This window comes from Sylvia atricapilla, chromosome 10 (genome assembly GCF_009819655.1).
Source record: "Sylvia atricapilla isolate bSylAtr1 chromosome 10, bSylAtr1.pri, whole genome shotgun sequence".
NCBI lineage: Eukaryota > Metazoa > Chordata > Aves > Passeriformes > Sylviidae > Sylvia > Sylvia atricapilla.
In genome coordinates, this window is record NC_089149.1 from 451916 (window position 1) to 471785 (window position 19870).

A 19870-nucleotide genomic window follows, 5' to 3' on the forward strand; every position below is an offset into this window, starting at 1 on the left:
CAAGGGACTGCTGAGGGAGGATGGCTGTGTTTCTGGCTGGGAGGGGACGTGCCCACATCACGTCCCTCAGCTGTGACTCAGCCTGGCTTTGGTGGTTCCCCTGCCCTGCAGCACTGGGATGTTGCAGACAGAGCAGCTCTGGCTGAAGGGTTGGGGTCAGTTGGCTCTGCCTCCCTTGGGGGCTGCTGGAGGTGCCTGTGCCAGCCCAGCTGTAGCAAACCTGGCCGTCCTCCCTGCCCATGCTGCCACCAGTGCTGCGTTTCCTCCATGGTGGCTCAGCCATCAGCTGTGTCAGGGGCACTGAATGCCTGCCTGTAAGGCAGAAGAAAAATTTGTGTTCTAAGAAACAATGCCAGCCAAAAATTGCCAACCTTCCCTTGTGTGCTTTTATAGGACTCTCTTATAGGAACCAGAAGTAAATGGCTTTTAAGCACCAGCACCTAAATATGGACTCATGATTGATTGGGCTGTATGTTTTTGTTTAGGTTCCTAAAATAGACTTTTGGGCTTGGAGATACCTGGTGAGGCACAAAAGGAGGCAGTGGAAGCTGCACTATTGATGCTGCTGGCAGGAGAGGCTGGAGCTGCAGTAAGCACCCATTTATCCACACCAGAAAACAAGACAAACCACCACAAGGGAAGGCTTTGGTGAGTCTCCAAAAGCCTTCCCTTGAAGGGAGGATGGGATCTGGTGGTTGACAGTCAAGGACAAAGCTCAGGCTCACAGCCCAGTTGGGAGCCAGCTATGGGGGCAGAGATCAAAGCCCCCAAGGATGCCCAGGCACAGGGAGACTGATCACAGACTCAACTACCACAGTGGGAAAGAAACTGGTTCATGCTTGTGAGTGAGTCAAGGAGGAAATGAAGCATCCTCAAAGTATCCCCACCAACCCGGGCTCCCCCGGCACCCATCTCCTCAAAATCCTTCACTTTCTGTTGAAATACTACACTGGTTATAACCCCTCCAGATCCCCAACAAACCACCCAAAGCCCAGAAGCTGACACTACTCTTGGGTTTCTGGTATTTGGGGAGTGTTGGTGAGCTGTCCTGGAGTGCCCGTGTTCCCGTGGAGGGCTCGGGGCAGCCCCCAGCGCTGCCAGCACCACTCACCCCACCGTGTTTGGGGTTTCCTCCTGCTCCTCACGCCGACCTGGGCTGTGGCCCGGCCTGGAGCTCCCCAGCAGAGGCCAGCAGGGCTCCAGCCTCATGGCACTGAATGCCCCAGCAGCCACCGAGCTGAGCCCTGGCTCAGGTGTCCTTAGGGACAGCGCTGCAGTGGGATTACAGGCGCCAGCACGTGTGACTGGGACAGCCTCAGCACAGCCAAGGGTTAGAAACTGCTCAGAAACCCTATCAGCTGCTGCAGTATTCACCCAGCCATAAAGCAGGGACCAGTGTAAACCTACTGAAATGACATTAAGGAGCAGTTCTTGCTCCCTCACCAGTTTTCGGAGGAGTTACTGCAGCAGGAAGGAAGAAATGCTCCATTTGTTCAGCCCTATTTTATCCTTCAGTGCAACAGCAGTTGCCTGAATGAACAAAATAAAAGCTGGTAAATGAGACGCCAGTGCTGGTTATTAGCCATGGGGGAAATTTTAAATCAGCTTCTGTAATGCCTAAATATGAGCTGATTTATTGGCCTTGTCCATGGAGAAAAACTACAACAGCTTTTTATATTTCTACTAATAGGGTTAATATTTGCTACCTGTGAAGTAGATCACAGTGAAGGGGAGGTGGAGGAAAAGGCAGAGAAGCTGTGGCTGCCCCTACCTGAGGATGTCCGAGGCTGGGCTGGATGGGGCCTGAAGCAGCCTGGTCCAGTGGCAGTGTCCCTGCCCATGGCAGAGGGGCTGGGAGTAGTCACTGTGGGGTTTGCTCCTTCTGCATTAGCAGCATTCATTATATTTTTATCTTTGCCAATAGGTGATGTATCAGTGTAAAGCAGCCAGCTTTGGAGCGGTGATGTGCTGCAGCGTGAGACCCAAGTGTCCCCTTTCCCCGGCCCTGCCCACGCAGCCCGGCAGCAGTGGGTGTCCTGTCCCTCCGGGCTCCCAGTGGGTTCCCGTGAAGGGGAAGTGTTGTTTGCATCTCGGCAACTCAGCCCGGCAGATCCCGCCTTCGCCTCCCCTCGTTAATGATTGAATCCTGCGCAAAGGCGGCAGGATCCTGCACCCTGGGACCTTACAGCTCTGCCAGGACCTTTCAGCTCTGATAGGACCTTACAGCTCTGCCGGGACCTTACAGCCCTGCCAGGATCCCACAGCTCTGCCAGGACCTTTAAGCTCTGCCGGGACCTTACAGCCCTGCCAGGATCCCACAGCTCTGCCGGGACCTTACAGCTCTGATAGGACCTTACAGCCCTGACAGGATCCCACAGCCCTGCTGGGACCTCACAGCTCTGCCGGGACTCCACAGCTCTGACAGGACCTTACAGCTCTGATAGGACCTTACAGCCCTGCCAGGACCCCAGAGCCCTGCCGGAACCCCAGAGCCCTGCCAGGACCTGCAGCACCACAGCCCTGGGCATGGTAAGGGGTGCAGTGCTGGGCAGCATCTCCTGTTCCTGTGCCAAGCTCATTTCTGGGTGGGCTGCTAACTGCTTTACCTTCTTGCCTTTAAAGTGATCCATCAGCCTTTTCCTAACAACTTGCTGAAGTAATGTCTCTGTCCATACCAAACTCCGAATTATCATCACTGTTTGAAGTGCTAATGTCTGTGATGTGCTTTCCAGATTCAGAATCTCACTAAGGTGTTGGGTTTCTCCTGCAGAGCCGAGCAGACAGGGCTCGGCAGGTGAGGGCTGAGCGGAGCAAACACTCTGTAGCATTTCTGTCTCCTGGGGGGCGCAGAGTAGCTATAGAGACTGGATGGAAACTGCTCTAGGAAGTTTTTGTTCTGCCTCATGATCTCCCTTCAAAATGAAACACAGCGCTTTGAGGGCAGAGACGTGTGAATGAGTTCTTGACACCAAAACACCTTTGGAAATGCCTAACCTTAGCGTGAGTTCAGTTTTGCTCTATATCCCACTTTCTGGCATTTGATTTCCCCTGCTGTCCAATTGTTGGCTGACACTTTATCCAAGGCACTCACCAAAAGCTGTGTGTGTCCAGCAGGGGCAGGTGGCTTTGCTGAGGAGAGGACTAAACGCTTGAGATCCTTCTCTCTTTCCTTCTCTGTACCTGAAAGCACTTTTTAAACCAGCCTTTAGAAAGAAAGCAAGCTCATGTGTGATGCAGCTTTGAAGAAAGCTTTGGCAGGCTGCCCAGGAGATGTGCTCCATCCTCTGTGCAGTCCTGGTACCCAGTTACCAGCACAGTGCACAAAGAGCTCGATTAAGGGCTGGGTTAATTTAACAAACATCTCTCCTGGCTCCCTAACGAGTTCCGAGCTGCTGCCTCCATCCCTCAGCAGCCTTATCAGCAAAGCTCTGCCTCAGAGATGAGGGAGCACCACGGGACCAGCGTTGGGTAACAGGGGCAGATGACTCCACGGGGCTCTGACAGGGCACCCAGGGGCTGGTTTCACTTTCCTGGCCCCTGGCACTGCCCTGGGTCTGGCCGGGCAGCAGCTGGCGCCTTGTGACTGACGCCTCCACTCAAGTGATGCTCCCACTTCAAGTCTCTCACACAGGTCTTTGCTCAGGCGAGTTTTCATCTTGTTCTATAGCTCTGATCAGTGTCTGCAAATACCAATCCCATGTGTGAGAGACATTGTTCGAGGTCACATATCTACTTACCCTGTGGGCTGGAAGGAAATTGCAGGCTGCAGTCACTGATTCCAGCAACGATAGAACAAAAACCGTGCAATGATCTTTTACTTGGTTTGGTGATTATTTCTTCCTTTTGATTTTCTAGGCTGTGAACGAGACCAGTGACTGTTTTCTGATTAACAGAGTACTAGAAAAGTACTATCTCTCCACCATGTACAGCCTTGAGTTCATCTTAGGTGCCATTGGAAACACCATTGTGGTGTTTGGCTATATTTTCTGCCTGAAAAAATGGAAAAGCGGCAACATCTACCTGTTCAATTTATCCATATCAGACTTGTTATTTCTGTGCACTCTGCCAATACTGGTGAACAGCTACTCCCAGGATCAGTGGTCAAAGGAGGGCATCCTGTGCCACAGCAACAGATTCCTGCTGCATGCCAACCTGTACAGCAGCATCCTGTTCCTCACGGCTATCAGCGTCGACAGGTACATGCTCATCAAACACCCCTTCAGGGACCACGTCCTGCAGAAGAGGAGCACGGCCGTCATGGTGTCTGTTGCCATATGGATCGGGGTGATCCTGGAGCTGCTGCCCCTGGTGCACTTCCTGGAGCCTCTAAACCCCACCAACGATTACAAGTGTCTGGATTACGCCAGCTCTGGAGACCCCACGGCCAGCCTCATCTACAGCCTGTTCCTGACCGTCTGTGGGTTCCTCCTTCCTCTCCTGACCATGTGCTGCTTCTACGTGAAGATGGTTCGTTTCCTCAAGAACAGGAGCGAGCAGATCAGCTCTGCCCTCACCCTGGAGAGGCCCCTGGCCCTGGTGATCCTCACCGTGGTTATCTTCTCCCTGCTCTTCACTCCCTACCACGTCATGCGCAACGTCCGCATCGCCTCCCGAATCCCGGCCCTGAACGTCTCTGGGCACACGCAGGGCATCATCACCACCATCTACATCATCAGCAGACCCTTCGCCTTCCTGAACAGTGCCATTAATCCTGTTTTCTATTTCCTCATGGGGGACCACTTCAGAGAAATGCTAGTGGCCAAAACAAGGCAGCTCCTGGGCAGGCTGACAGCCACCGGCAAGGGAAGGAGTTGAGGAGACCCCTGTAGTGGGAGGGCTCTGGGAGGAAACTCTCACCGGGGGAGCGTTCAGCAAGGTGTCGTTTTTCTAAGCTAACTTTATGCAATAGAATAGGTATGAGCTCTAAATGCACCTGTTACCTTTTTGTACAGGAGACTTCTGCTGAGCTGCCTCCAGCAAACCAGGAGGGATATTCTGCTTGCTCCCAGCAGGACCCTGCTCTGGGGCTGGGATACCCCACAGCCCATTAATACTGCAATGGAAAGTCCATCGAGTCAGCTCTTGGAGGGAGAACACACTGCTCTCAGACAGCTGCTCTGTGAGCCATAACGTGGGCCTGGGCTGGGACAAAATGTGCCTTCCTACATCAGCAGGACAGCCAGGCACACCCACGTGGGCTCACACAGCCACTTCTCAGGCTGTGGAGTTACCTATCTTCAGTATAACTGCCTGTAAGTGCCCCTGGAATCAATAGCCCGCAGCAGAATCTAGACCTCAGAGTTCAAACTTCATTAGCAGTTCTACTAATGAGCCATTTCACTAATGAGGAGCCAGTCCCTGCCTGGTCCCTGCAGGATCGATCAGCAGCACAAGTTACTCTCCACTGGACTGACCCGACTTCAAACAGACAGGGGAAAGATCGATGGAGTCGTGAGCTGCTGTGAGCTCAGGCTGCCCGGGCTGCGGGGAGGGACGGTGGGCAGGGGGTGGGCAGGGGGTGGGCAGGGGGTGGGCAGCCCCCTCCTCTCCCTGCTGCACTCCTGTGGGCACCCAGGGGCCAGCCCTGCCCAGGGACTCACTGCTGGCACGGGAATGGCACAGCCAGGGAGTCCCACCCAGCTCATCCTGGTTCTGCTCTTGGATTTGTCAGTCACCTCCTGACACAGGGATTCACTGGTGACACAGGGACTCACTGGTGACACAGGAATGGCACAGCCAGGGAGTCCCACCCAGCTCATCCTGGCTCTGCTCTTGGATTTGTCAGTCACCTCCTGACACAGGGACTCACTGGTGACACAGAGACTCATTGGTGACAGGGACTCACTGGTGACACAGGAATGGCACATCTGTCAGGTCTCACCCAGATCATCCTGGGTTCTGCTCTCAGATGTGCCAGTCACCCGCAATGTGCTTCACTGCTCTTCGGGAGCTTCAGGTGGCACCAGCCCCTGGATAATAAACTGCTTAAAAAACCAGAAAAAGGCTCCTCTGCGTTGTTTTACTTCATTTGCAGGTCTCTGGAGTATCTATGAAACCTCAGCATGTGCCTTGGTGCGTGTCTCATGGTCCTGTGCCTTGACACAGCCCTGGGACAGTGTTGGCAGAGCAGGGTCTGGTTCCCAGCCCCACACACAGAGCACATTTCTGGGCCTGCCAGGGAGCTGGCCCTGAGCTCTTGGCAGAAACGCAGAAGAAAGTGACTTGCTTTGGTCTTTTTTAGCACACAAACAGCCGTGCAGAGGCTCAGGTGCTTTGTCAATTTAGATTTCCTCCTCGAGGCTGGACTCCCTGCAAGAGGAGGCACTGCCAGCCCAGCACATGCAGGTGTCCCTGCCCTGGCCTTGCCTGGGTCCTTCTCACTGTCCTGCCCAAGCCCCGAGGCAGGGCTGGGGCCACTGTCCCCTCCAGAGGGGTCTGCACAGCACATGGCATCCCATGCCCAAGTGTCCATGGCCAGGAGATGGTTTCTCCTTGTGAACAACGTCCAGTGAGGGTTTTTATGGATTAATATGCTCAATTATTTGGTTTGCTGTGTCCACTGAGGTGAGCGGGGTGATCTGCTCCTTCTGAGTCACTGAGGGTTCCTGCCTGAGTACACACTGCCATGGCATTTACCCACGGCTAATCAAAGGCATCTTGCTGTCAATAAATCCACAGATGCAGCATCAGAAAGCTGCAAAGGCAGCACCAGTGCCTGTGTCCTGGGATCCCAGCGTGAGCAGAGCTCCCAACGTTCTATCGCCTGGTTCCAGCACCTTCTCCTACTCCTGAGTAGCACATGGAAAAGTTTAAATTAATAAAGCTCCAAAGCACTACCTGGTTCACCTGAGCTGGGCTAGGGTGGGTGCAGGTGTGGGTGCAGGTGACGGCAGTGGGTTCTGGGTGCAGGTTCCCCCAGGCTGGGCTGCAGGCACCACCATCAGCACAGCTGGACACGGCCTCTGCTTCTGATTCAGACGAGGTTTTTTTAGTTTCATTTTGTTTTGTCTTCCCTTATTTTGGGTGTGGGCTGAAAATGCCTCCAGAACAGGAATTCAGCTGTGAGTCAGCCTGAAAACAGTCCAAGTATGTTTTAGTGGCGGTGAGTGACCTAAAAATAACTGTTCCTGGGAAGAGTGGTGAGGGCAGGGCGAGGGGCTGCCCAGCTCTGCCAGCCCAGCTGAATGCTCCCACCCAGCTGCCACTTTGCCAGGCAAACACAGGACACTGGGCTGCTGTCAGGCCCCTCTCCAGGTGCCAGCTGAACCTGTCCCTGCAGGGAATTCGCAGCCAGCTCCACACCCGTGAGGAAACACTTGGATCTGCTTCTTATTCATCCCAAACCCAACCAAACCTCAGGTCCTCTGCAGCTTGGAATGTGTAAAATGTCCTGCAATGTTTTTCCTGACATTTAGAGGCAATTTCCCGGGTTTGCCTTTGTTCCCATCACCTTTTGGCCCGGCACTGCCCAGGCAGTGCTGCTCTGGGGTCAGGTGCCCCTGCTGCTTGTCCCCAGCTCTCTGCAGTGCTCTGGGCCACAGCAGCTCCTGCTCTGCAGTATTTTAACAGTGATTTGTAAGAGCCTGTCCCCAGAAGAGCAGGACTGCCCACAGAGGCCGCCCAGGGGCCGTGGGTTCAGTGCTGAGCTGTGTGAGGGGGGCCAGCCCTGGACACTGGGATGAGCCGACACCTCTGTGTGGATGCCACCAGCGTGTCCTGACCATGGCACTGCCACACTGGCAACTCAGAGTTTAACTGCTCACGTTGGCAGTAATGGAGATACTAATTCAGCTGACTTCTGCTTGGTTTCAATTTGGTTTTCACCTTCTAAAAATATTTAGGCTAAAAATAGTCTTCCTGGAGCCCAGGAGGAGCTTGACCCTTTGTGCAGCCTGTACACCAGCCCAGCAGCCTCCTTTGGCTGGTGAGGTGTGCTCCCCTCTCTGGGCAGCATCCCAGGTGTGCAGGAAACACTTTCAGCTTCACCTGTGTGTTCACAGCAGCTCTGGGACCAGCTCAGGGCTGCCCTGAGCACACCAACACCTGGGGGCAGAGCACGGCAGGGCTCAGAGCAAGGTGCCTGCAGGACTCGTCTTCCTTTCAGTTTTCTGTGTCTTATGGAGATTTTGACCCACATAAGTGAAGTGGAACTTTCAACTGCTGCTTTGTTCATTCTTGCAGTCTTGCCTCACTTCCTGATTCAGCCACATAAGAGTCACAGGATGGAAGGTCTCACAAATAACCGCCCAGATGAAATAATTAAATTATTTGATAAATGAAGCAATCCAGCAGCTTGCCTGCTGCCTTTTGAAACAAATCCTGCGCTCTCAGCTGCTCCAAGGCTCAGTCTTAGGCACTCTTGTTCCTTCCCAGAGACCTGCTCTGTTTGGTGAAGCTGTTCTGGGGCAGACACAGCTCACTTGATGTTTGGCCTGATTCTTTTTTTTCTGATGGGAAAGGTGGGGACAAAGCTTGGCACAGCCCAGCTTTCCAAACAGCCCGGGGGAAACACCCTGAGGTATTTCCAAACACCCTGAGGGAGCTGTTAGCCCAGGCAGCCAGGTGCTGGGACTCTCCCCTGCCCAGGTGAGGGGCAGGAGCAGTGGATGGTGCTGACCAGCAGGGAGGGGATGGACCCCACCTGCCCCAGGAGCTCCATCAGCCAGGAGGTGGGGCCCAAGGGGTTAAAGAGGGGCCGTGGGGCTGCTGCCCTGCCTGCACAAGGGCCCTGTGCTGGGGCCACACGGGCACCAGGAAGGAGCAGCTGAACAGGTAAGAATGAGGTGACAGTTCTCAAAGGTCTCTTTTATAAGAGACTCCTTTTATAACTCTGAATAAGTTGCAGCAGCAAAAATTCGTGCTGCATGTGGCCCTCCTTGGGGAAGGCTGGTTAAGTGACTTGCTGGAGGCAGAGCTGGTGTGCGCTGGGCTGTGGTGGGACAGTCAGAGATGGAATCAGGAGTTACTGTGGAGAAAGAAAGTGACCCAGTTTGGTTTATCTAGCAACGGAAATGTGTGCTCAGTGCTTGTGCAGCAGCGGGAGGGGGAACTGCTCTGTGCTAAGGCAGGAGGTGGGGAAGTGGGGCATGCAGCAGGGCTGTGCCTTCTGCAGGTGTAGTAACTGAGAGGCAGAGTGTAAAACCCTAACTCTCAGAGCTGGGTGACAAGTGAAACCACTCAGCATCATCCCCTGTAACTGCAAGTGCAAGGAGCAGCTGGAAGCCAAGGCACCAGCCTGGAGCTGCCCCTGGCTCTGCAGGGACACAGCACTTCTACCTTCAGCTGAGCTGGGAAAGGGCTCAGGATGAGGGAATCATTCCAGGGGCTCCCTCCATCCTTGGAATGCTGGTTTTAAAGTAATTTGGAATTCCCCTTTTTCTTTAAACAGCCCCAGCATCTCCTTTGCCCTGGTCAGCCTATGAGAGGCTCAGAACAAACACGACATACCTGGTGGACCTTGGGCTGCTCACATCTACCTTGTTATTGAAGTCTGGCACGGGAGGGGTTTTCCATCCTCCTGAAGAAGTCCAGCTCCTGGGATGCCTGGTTGCGTTCCCTGGCAGGGTCACTGGCGGAAATCCTCCTCCTGCAGGAGCACAATGGCTGGGGGCTCTCCAGGGTGAGCAGCAGCCAGGGAAAACAAACATCATCCTGTTAGAGCGCTCCTCTACAGAGGCCCGAATTTAAAAACCTCGTGTATGAGGTTCAATTGCCATGATTTTATATCTAGCAATACATTTTTGACAGGAGAGGAAGTACTTTTTCACCCTAATGTTTATTTTTCTTTATGGTGTATGGGGATATTCTAGTTTCTTTGTATTTCCACCCAATATTTTTGCAGGGAATGCTTTAGCTATCAACTGCCCTAGGAAATGCTGCCTTCTCTGAGGTTTGTGTCCAGAGTTCTGTCACAGAGAACAAGCTTTCCCTGATCTGGGAGCCAATTATTCAAATTATTTTCAGTGCCCATTAGTCTTTTTTTTATTATTATTATTAATTTTTAAGATTTTCTTTTAAATTTCCTTTTAATCAGCCGTTGTGCATTTCAGGGCAATCATTACAAAGTGGTGGTGCTTTGTGCTGCTCATTTTCCTTCACGCAGAGGAGTGTCACAGGACACTTTAGATGGTTTGATTTCCATAAAATCCCTTTGAATTCAGGGTCTGGTTGTGTTTCAGGAGTGCTGTGACCCCAGGTGCCTGTCCCACCTCATCCCTGCCTTCCCTCAGGACCAGGGCACGTCCTTCGTCCTCATCCTGTGCATGCAGCTGCAGCTGATGAGCAGATGCTCTCTCCTCTGCTTTGATTTCTGTTATTTCCTAGAAGGATTTCAGTAGTAACCTCAAAGGATCCCAAGATGACTTTTCCTGTTCCCATCAGAGATTAATTCAGTCTTTGTTTTCTCCTGCCTGCAACACCTTTGGGCAGAGTGTTTGGTGTAATTTGGCAAGGGAAGAAATAACATCAGGATTGACCTTGTACCAAAATAAATAGAGAGGAATTAATGTTTAGTTACAATTATCCTGTTCTCATTAACAGTTCCTCTGCTTACTGTGACATACAAACTGCCAAGGGGGTTGCCGTGACTTTTGCTGTATTTGTGAAAGCAGCTTTTCCAGACCTGCTCCCCGTGTGAGGGAGAATCAGCCTGCTTACCTCCCAAAATGCTTTTCAGACCACTCTGTGTAGCACCCAGTATTGCTTTACACAGATAAAGATAAAAATAAATAGTTAAATGGTTTATCTTAGCTCCTTTATTCCCATGTTGAATTGTATCAGAGCAATCCCTTTTCCCTAAAGCTGCTGCCTGTCATTACAGGGATTCAAGCTGTTGTACTGCTGGCATTGAATGCAAGTTTCTCCAGCAGTAGTTCTTAGCATGACGGGTTTGATTTTGATTCCTTAGGCTCCTTAAATCTTATTTTAAAGCAGGTTTCTTCTTCATGCCTGTAACATGCAGACTGTAAACCTGTTGGATGGACTCACTGTCTGGATGTGCCACTTATTTACTTTTCTCTCCTTCTGTGATAGTATCTTTCATATTTTTCTTTACATCCACTTCAAAATCACAAGGGTCAAAGAACGCCCTTTTCACTGAAAAAACCCAATTAAAATATGACCTAATGATTAGACACTTGCAATCTGATTTTTATGACGTGTAGCTGTAGTCACTACTTAATCAGAAAGAGTAAACTTTAAATACGGAGTTAGAGAATCCAGCTGGTGTTTACAGAAGGAGCTGATCATTAACCCCAGCTCTGGGGATGTCACCCTCCGTCCCAGTGTGCCCATTGCCCCAGCTGGTCTGTACTGTGCAGGCAGTGCTCTGCCCTTCTGGCCATGGCAGGGCTGTGCCCCACTGGAATGAGGGCAGGAGCCTGGCCATGACACACAGGATGGATGCTCCAGAGCAGCTGTGGCACACAAAAGCAGATCCTGGACCTTGGTGGATGGTGTGTTCTGCCTGTCCTCTGCCTGTCCGTGGGCCCTTGTCACCCCGCCTTGGTTACCTGGGGGCCCATCATCCTCTTTGCAGTTCCTGAGCAGTGTGTGATTACAGAAGAAAACCCTGAGACTGTCTTTTTTGACATGGCCTTGATGAGAGCAAGACAGAAACAACGCTCTTGTCATCTTCCTGTATTTTTATTCTGGTTAATTTGCTTTGGGCATGGCAGCACGGGGCCGGTGCATCCAGATGAGGACTGTCAGCCAGAGAAGTTGTCCCAGCAAAGTTGTGTGGCTCTTGCATGCTGTGAACCCAATACTCCCCAGAGTACTTTCTCTGCGTTGGTTAATTCCCCAGGCTGGGAAGCCACGTGCTGTGAAATGCTCCTTTGGAGGGTGTCTCACAGCAGACGATGTGTCTGAAAGTAGGTCTCAGCCAGAGCCGTGTGAATTAGCAGAGTCTTCTGAAGAAACTGAGGACTGTGGTTTCCTGAAGAGACAGAAAGATAGATTGAGTGGAATGTTTGCAAGGCCGGAGAAAACCTTTAGGCATCCCTTAAAGTGACAAAAGGCAATGCCTTCTCCCAGACAGGGACAGAGAGGGTCTTGGCTGGTGGCCCTGAGAGCCCTCCTTGTCCCCAGCATCCCGCGGGGAGGGATGGAGGGACGGCTGCTCCTCACAGAGCGCTGGGGTTTGAGCACATCCCACTGCCTGCCCTGGAGCCCGCGGTCCTGTGTGTCCCCGCGGTGCTGTCCCGCAGCCCCGGGTGTCCCCGCGGCCCCGTGTGTCCCGGTGCCGGTCCCGGTGCCGGTCCCGGCGGCTGGGCAGGGCGCTCCCCGGCCCTCGGCTGTCTGCGGCAGGTTTATGACACCGTGTCCCGGCAGGTGCCGGAGAGGCTGCCGCAGAGCCGCTGCGTGTGCTTTGCCTCCTTGCCGAGCTGCCACTGCCCATGGCACTGTCCCCGGCACTGCCCATGGCACTGTCCCCGGCACTGCCCATGGCACTGTCCCCGGCACTGCCCATGGCACTGCCCATGGCACTGTCCCCGGCACTGTCCCCGGCACTGTCCCGGCACTGTCCCCGGCACTGTCCCGGCACTGCCCATGGCACTGTCCCCGGCACTGTCCCCGGCACTGTCCCGGCACTGTCCCCGGCACTGTCCCCGACACTGTCCCGACACTGCCCATGGCACTGTCCCCGGCACTGTCCCCGGCACTGTCCCCGGCACTGTCCCGGCACTGCCCATGGCACTGTCCCCGGCACTGCCCATGGCACTGCCCATGGCACTGCCCATGGCACTGTCCCCGGCACTGTCCCCGGCACTGCCCATGGCACTGTCCCGGCACTGTCCCCGGCACTGTCCCCGGCACTGTCCCGGCACTGCCCATGGCACTGTCCCCGGCACTGTCCCGGCACTGCCCCGGCCCCTGGGCAGGGCTGGAGCAGAGTTTCCCTCCTCGCTTTGAGTTAAATATTGAGAGTAATAAGTAGCTGGCCGTGGTTTTTCCCTGAAGAATTTCTCAGTTTCTAAGTGTGAGCTATCGATGCCTGTGGCACGCAGGGACAGGCAATGCCCCCACAAGCCCCCGGCTGGGCAGCTCAGGTTGGAAACGGGAGATGTGCAGGTGGGATCGGGGGGCCCCAAGTGCTGGCTGTACAAGAGGTCTGGGGGTGGTGGCTGTGTGCTGGGGGCAGCAGGAGATGTGGGTCAGCACCCCCCTGGCCCTGCTGTGGGATGGGGACACTCCCCTCTGGGAGCTGCCGGAATGTGCCTCAGCATCACAGGCGCCGCTGCGGCAGCCTCAGAGCAGGAGCCTCACCCGGGAGAGATGTGAGAGAAACGAGGAACCTTTCCAGCAGTTAATGTTTAATTTGGGCAGGAATGTGCCATTGCTCCGGGAGCCCAGGGAGGCTGGGGAAGGCGGGGAAGGAGGGGAGTTCCCCGGGCTCTTCGCCAGGCACTGGGATGATAGCATGTAGGATTGAAAAAGAAAATTAAGTTAAATCCTAGGCCTGAGAATCTGAAAACTTCTTAAAACTATCTTTTCTTAAATACCTGGATACATTTAGTAAAGGAGAAAAAGAGGAAGAAAAGGTAAAGAGTACAGCAGGAATGCCTTTATACCATCTTTTGTTTGGGATCTGCCATTTGAAAGGGAAAAACTGCCAGACAAAGCAAATAAGTGTCTGTTGTTTTACCTGGTGCACTTTGCATTTACATATGAAGTTCACTTTTGGGAATGACATGTTTTATTTTTTGAGCCAACCCCCTCCTCCTTTATGGCTGGACTCAAACAATCCCGTGGGATGGAGCTCGGGGATGTTGAGATGCTCCCACTCCTGCCCAGTGCCAGCCAGGCCAGTGTGCCCATGGCACAGGTCTGCCCTGGTTACACAACTCCTCACAGACGACACAACACCACCTAACAACATAAGAAGGTACAATAGGGTCAGTTTATTATTATTTCACACTGGGGTTTGATATAAAAACATGAGGGTCCTGCTCCTGGTTCCCATATCAGGGAAGAGACCTTTGTTTCCAATCGGGGTCTGTTTGACACGATATCCAGCAGGAAGGCAAAGCTGTTATCTCCAACGCTGGGATAGAAATGAGGAGAGAGGGCTCTTTATCGCCTAATGAGGGAGACGAGATTGTCCATATGTTTCCCACACTTCCTCTGATTCAGATAATCTCCAGATTAACCAGAGGCTCCTCATTCTTTGCGAACAAAACAAAACGCTCCTGCCCCTGAAAACTTTTACAGTCATTATTTTTGGAAACAAAGATGTGACCAAAATTTGGAAAAATAATAAGAAGGATGGAGTTTGGTGATTGGTCAGCCAGTGCCAGCTTTAATGAGAAAGAATTAAAGCTACTGAAATGTTGGGAACAGAAACCCCTTCAGCAGCACCGTGACATGGGCTGGCCTTGCTGCCTTTCTGAAGGAACTTATTATTTTAATTTTTGCAGCCGAAGAAAAACCTCAGGCTTTGGACTCTTCAGGAATAATAACAAAGAAAAGGAAAAAAGCTGGGCAGTGCTGTCATCTGTCCCATCACCACTGCTCACCCTGCGAAGTCTGGGGCTGACAACACATTTTAGCTCAATTCAGAGCCAATGCCACAAAGCAAACCACGGGCTGAGTAACGATGTGCCGACAAGTGTGTCTGTGAGCAGCGTTCAGTGAGCAGTTCTCCTCACTCACCAGGGCATGAAGACTCCCCCTGCTGCATGTGTGACACCACAGGGGAGGCAGATGGGCGCTGCTCTCTGTTTGTAGCCCGGTAATGATGTCAGATTAAATGTGAGTGTTTGCTAGCACACTGCGCCCGGCAGAGCCAGAGCTGTATCAAGAGAAAAGAGAAAATCTGGCATTTCAGCCATGATTTTCAACTAGACCAGGGCCCCCCTCCATGGAGAACTCTTTTCTGATGGGGCCCTTGAGGACGTTTGGTTTCTGCTGACACTCATGGGAAATTTTATCTGTTGTATCTCTCTGGGTGAAATTTCTGGGTACCTTTCACCCACATCGGGGATTTTACTCTGACCAGGCTGCTGAGCCTCTGGAAAGCCCAGAGAAGGAACCAGACTGCCTGTGCTCTGCTTGGAAAAAGGCTTCAGGATGGGAAGAGACCTCTAGTCCAGAGCACCCCTGTGCCTGCCAAAACACACAAAATTCTGTAATAGGAATGGATATTTCTCAGGTGACTATTCCAAATCCTAGTGAAATCAAAGCAGTGTACCATTTACTCTCTGTAACAGATTTTATTATTTATGAGTGATTGAAATCAGGACTCAGGATTTGCCTTTCTAACCACGGGGCAGTTCTTGTGGCAGCCTCAGTGAGGAAGCTGTGCAGACACAGAGACACGTTCCCCCCACTCTGCTGCTGGGCTGGGGCTGCGCCAGGCTGGGACTGACTGGTCCATGCCACGAGCCAGGCTCAGGGACTCATGGAAAGCTGTTCCCTAAACTCCTGCAATACCCCATGGGGTGGGATGGTGAGTCCAGCAGCGCTCCAGGGCAGGAGCAGAGGGGGACACCGGTGGAGGAGCAGGAAGAAATGACAGGAAATGCCGTGCATGGCTGTGCTGGCTGCAGCGCCCCTCGGCAGCACTTCCAGGCTGCTCAGCTGCCTGCTGCACCTCCAGCTGCACCTGCAGCATGGCTTGGGCAGGGCCCAGGGCCTGCAGAGGTGGCTGCACTCCCGGCATGGGGGCCATGGGGACAAACCTGCCTGCTCCAACAGCTGGCACAGCCCAGCAGAGCCACACAGCCTTTCCACTGCAGCACTGCCCACACAGCCCTGGCTCGGGGCCATGGCACCATGGACACTGCCAGGAAGGAGCCACTGCACGGCTTTAGCAAAGCTGGCACGGCCAGGGAAGGTGGGCACAATGGTGTTCTCCCCCTGGGCTGAGCGAGGGGCATTTCCAGCTGGCTCTGAGCGCAGCAGAGCTTTGGGCAGAAGGGGCTGCCTTTGGAAGCCTGGGGATGGTGGGAACCCCAGCGGGAGCAGCAGAGGTGGCCCGAGAGCCCGTTGGTGGCTGGGGATGCCGGCAGTGCCGTGGTGGCGGCCCCGCAGCCGTTATCTGCGGCTTGCAGCAGGAAGGAGCCCCGGGCACCGCCCCAGCATTGCCCCATTGCAGGGCCACGGCCCATGTCAGCAGCCCAGGCCCGTTCCCCCAGCAGCTGCCAGCGGGCAGATTAATGGGGGACAGGGACACGGCCAAACTGCGTGTCCGTGTCCCCGACCGAGCTCCTCAGCGGCGAGCTGGGCCACCATGCAAAGCACTTCCTCTGCCAGGCCCTTTTTTACTAACAGAAAGTAAGTTTTGCTTCCTTAAGAAAAAACATCTATGCAAAGCCCAGCCCGTGGTTACCGCTGCACGTAGGGCTCCCCTCAATCCCTTGGCCCCACAGGGTTGGCAAGTGTCATTCTCCGGCCTGTCACCACTTCCCCTCCCAGGCCAGCGTGCTGCGGCGGCGGGGAGCAGCAGCATGCTGTAATCGGCCCCGTGGCAGGGAGGAGGTGGCGGTGCCAGCAGCGCCCCGGGCACCCGCAGAGCCCCAGGGGACCGAGCCCTGGCCCCGCAGAGCGCGGCAGGACAGCGCGGTGACAGCGACGGACGGTGAGTGGGCAAAGCTGGATGGTTTAGTGGTGTCTTTCCTTGTGCTGCTTTTGTGTGTGCGTCTCGCTGTCTTGAGTAAGTGAAGACTTGAATGGTTTATTAGAGAAATGAACGCTAAGTGCAAGAGGTCTTTATGCAAGGCACGAGTGGCAAAGCTCTGTGGTTGTGCAGAGCATTAAAGGTCGCGGTCAGACCCACCACAGACCCTCCGTGGGTCGTGTTGGGGGCCCACGGGGACCCCTGTGGTGTGGAGCTGCACCCTGAGTGAGCAGCAGGCTGCTCCCGGGGACACGAGGGACATGCACGGCACGGGGGCCACCACCATGGCGCCGGCATGTGCATCTTCTCTTTTCTGCTGCTTTTACTACAGTTCTATCTGTTCATCACCTGTGGTGCTTTCTGTGCTGGAAAAGTTGAGAGAGAGGTTTTGGCATGCTCCCAGGAGCCCTGTGAGCTGGTGTAAGAGCTGCTGTGCTCTGGCAGGAGAGCAGGGACAGCGCTGGTGAGGCTCCTGCCATGGCTGGGCTCCACTTTGGGGCACTTCCCAATGGGGCCGAGTGCTGCTCCTCCGCAGGCTGCTGCAGCCCTGGGCGAGGCAGGTGGGTGTCCACCCCTGCAGCACCACTCCTCAGACCCGCTCTGGCACTCTGGGCACTGTTGGTTAAGTACACGGGAGATTAAAATGACATTAATCCTCTGAGAGTGACCCTCAGCTTCCTACTGTGAAATCCGCTGCTGCTGGCGAACATCCCGCCAGTTTTCCATGACTAAACTCCACGTTGGATCACACAGCAGCCACGGGGCTGAGCACCCACACTGCTCCCGTGGGGCTGGGGGAGTGACCAGGCACTGCCGGAGGGGCTCCAGCATGAGCTGCACAGAAGGAAAAAATCGCCTTTGCAGAAAGTGCAAAAGCTTTCTGCATGTGTATCACAAGTATTAGTGTGTACCACAATTACTTGCTGGGAATAGCACTGTGGATTTTGCTCATTTATGTGCTTGTAGACTAGGAGAAATTATAAGTATTTTCTTGCTTTCAACAAAAACACTATCACACAGTAGTTGCAGGAGGCTTTAAAACAAAAGGACAAAACGGTGTAAGAGCCAAGCCGTAAATTTGTGAGTTGTATTTGCAGAAATGCAGATGAGATCATTAGAAGAGCCAAGCTTTAATGTCTCTGGGCCGGCGGGAGGCTGCGTGTGCCGTGCAGCAGCCCCAGGAGCGGGCTCTGGAGAGCAGGGAGGCAGCAGGGCCGTCTGTGAGGCAGCACTGCAGCTTGTGTCAGACCTTTTTGGGGAACTTGAGCTTCACCAGAGTTGCACAAATAAGGGCATCAGGAAGCAAACGGCTTCTGCAGGGCTGCAGTGGTGTTCAGTTCGGGTTTGAAGCAACTCGTGTGTCTGCCTCTAATGAAGGCTCAAGGAGGGAAGGAAAATCAGAGTACAGGTTAATCCAGTGACTGCTGTACTGCAGCTGTTTGGGGGGATAGAATGAAGACACAGGACACACTCGGAGCTCTGGTGGAGTTGCACTGTGGTTTCTGTCTGTGTGTGAGGCCGGGCACGGAGCCCCCCGTGTCCCTCACGGGTGGGAGCCCTGCAGTGAGTGTTTGGTTTTGTGCTGCTCGAGGTGCAGCTGTGAAGAGGATGGCCACAGCCACCCTCTGGGACACACTGGTGCCAGTGCCACACCCGGGTGACCACTGGCCCTGCTGCCTGCCGGGCTCAGAGTGAAGGGCAGACACTTGGGCACCATTTCCATAGGTCAGCCTCTCACCTCAACAGCACCAGGGCTGCACTGACTCAGCCAGGGGAGCTCCTCTTTCTTGCTCCGGTTGCAACAGCACACAGGGACTCTAAACCACAAAATATCTCTCAAAAAACTTTCTCAGCACACAATGTTTCTCTCTGTCCTCGAGTACTGATTTATGTCTTCTGTGCTGAGAGGCACACAATGCCGAGTGTGCGAAGCCACATTTCTTTATTTTTGCTGGGAATCCCAGGTGGTCATTGTTGTTGGTATTGGATGATGACCTGGGAGACCCCTGGGTCTGAGATTTCCTTGTAGTTCCCTCTTTACCCTGCCCTGCCTGGACATTTTGTTATGACAGAGCTTGTGCCTGATATCCATGCCCTAGGGTTTGATTCCCTGTAACCTGAATAAACTGATGTGAATGGATCACATTCACTTCATGGGATACAGTGAGAAATGCCATCACTGTGCCCAGGGCACAGCTCCGGTCTCCCAGCACCAAGACACTGTCCCACACCATTATTCAAGAATTTGGGCAGGGAGGAGTTTGAACAGAAACTTTGTGATCAGAACAAGCGCTTTGAAAATGCCCAGCGCGGTGATGTCTGTTCTCGGGGAGGAAATGGCCCACGGAGCCCTTTGTGCTGAACAGGAACAGGAAGAGCACAAATGGCCCCGCACAATGCTCACTGCCAGGGCCCATCAGGACTGTGCTGTCTGAGGGGACATCTGCACTGCACCACACCGAGGCAGGAAAATATCCAATGCCATGGCATATCAGCTGTCATGGATTTTGCTCTGATCTGGACTAAACTTCATTGAAACACAAGTGTAAGACCACGACATTTTTCTGAAAGAAAATGGAACACTTCTTAGTCCTTTCAGTGTCCAGTTTCTAGGGAAAAGCCGTCAGAGCTATCCAGCAGGTATCAGAAAGCTCTCCAGCCAGTGAGGTGCCTGCATCCCTCGGGCACACGGCTCACCTGGATGCTCCTGAAGCTGGGCAGCTCTGAGGAGGGATGCTCACTAAACCCATCCTGTTTCCAAAGTGCTGCCTGCTCTGTTGCAGTGGTGATTAGAGCACAAGAAAAGCAAAGTTAACTATATCCCCTCCAGGCTGTGTAATAGAACAAAAAGCCTCATGAAGGAAGGAGATGGAGTTAGATCTCAAGACCAGGTAACAAAATCTGTCTCCCAAAGTCAAGTGAGGAATTATATTCGTTATTACTTCATGCCACAAAACATAACCCTCTGCTTAGGTGTCTGTGTTAAAAGATGTTTAACACTACCTGACACTGGAGATAAACTCTGTCCCTTTCCTTGTCTCTTTTCTTGTCTCTTTCCTTGTCCCTTTGCAGTTTGTTTGTGTCATTCCTAAACCGTGGTTAGCACCGCAGCACATGAGGATCCCTTGGCACACGGCCTTGGCTGCGTGTCCCGGGACACGCTGATACAGCCCTGGCTAACCCGGACTATTGTGTCTCCTTCCCTGCACTCCGCTGCCGGTGTCAGCCCGCGGCAGGAGCGGGCCCCGGGGC

General features: G+C 53.6%; 2 protein-coding genes across 18 annotated transcripts in view; both read left to right on the top strand.

The window, feature by feature from the left end:
• The first annotated feature begins 2326 nt into the window (after positions 1 to 2326).
• On the top strand, positions 2327 to 5830 carry SUCNR1 (succinate receptor 1). The gene is made up of 2 exons (XM_066326426.1): positions 2327 to 2529; positions 3856 to 5830. The coding sequence occupies exons 1-2, from the start codon at positions 2527 to 2529 to the stop codon at positions 4813 to 4815; spliced, it is 963 nt and encodes a 320-aa protein (XP_066182523.1). The 5' UTR covers positions 2327 to 2526; the 3' UTR covers positions 4816 to 5830.
• A 10265-nt stretch (positions 5831 to 16095) lies between these two features.
• MBNL1 (muscleblind like splicing regulator 1) overlaps positions 16096 to 19870 on the top strand; it is a 67009-nt gene continuing 63234 nt past the window's right edge. For 11 of the 17 annotated variants that reach the window (XR_010744336.1, XR_010744337.1, XR_010744338.1 and 8 more), the window contains exon 1: positions 16282 to 16579. The gene's annotated coding sequence lies outside the window, so the exon portion shown is untranslated. The other 6 variants (XM_066325615.1, XM_066325621.1, XM_066325610.1 and 3 more) reach the window with 5 other exon arrangements.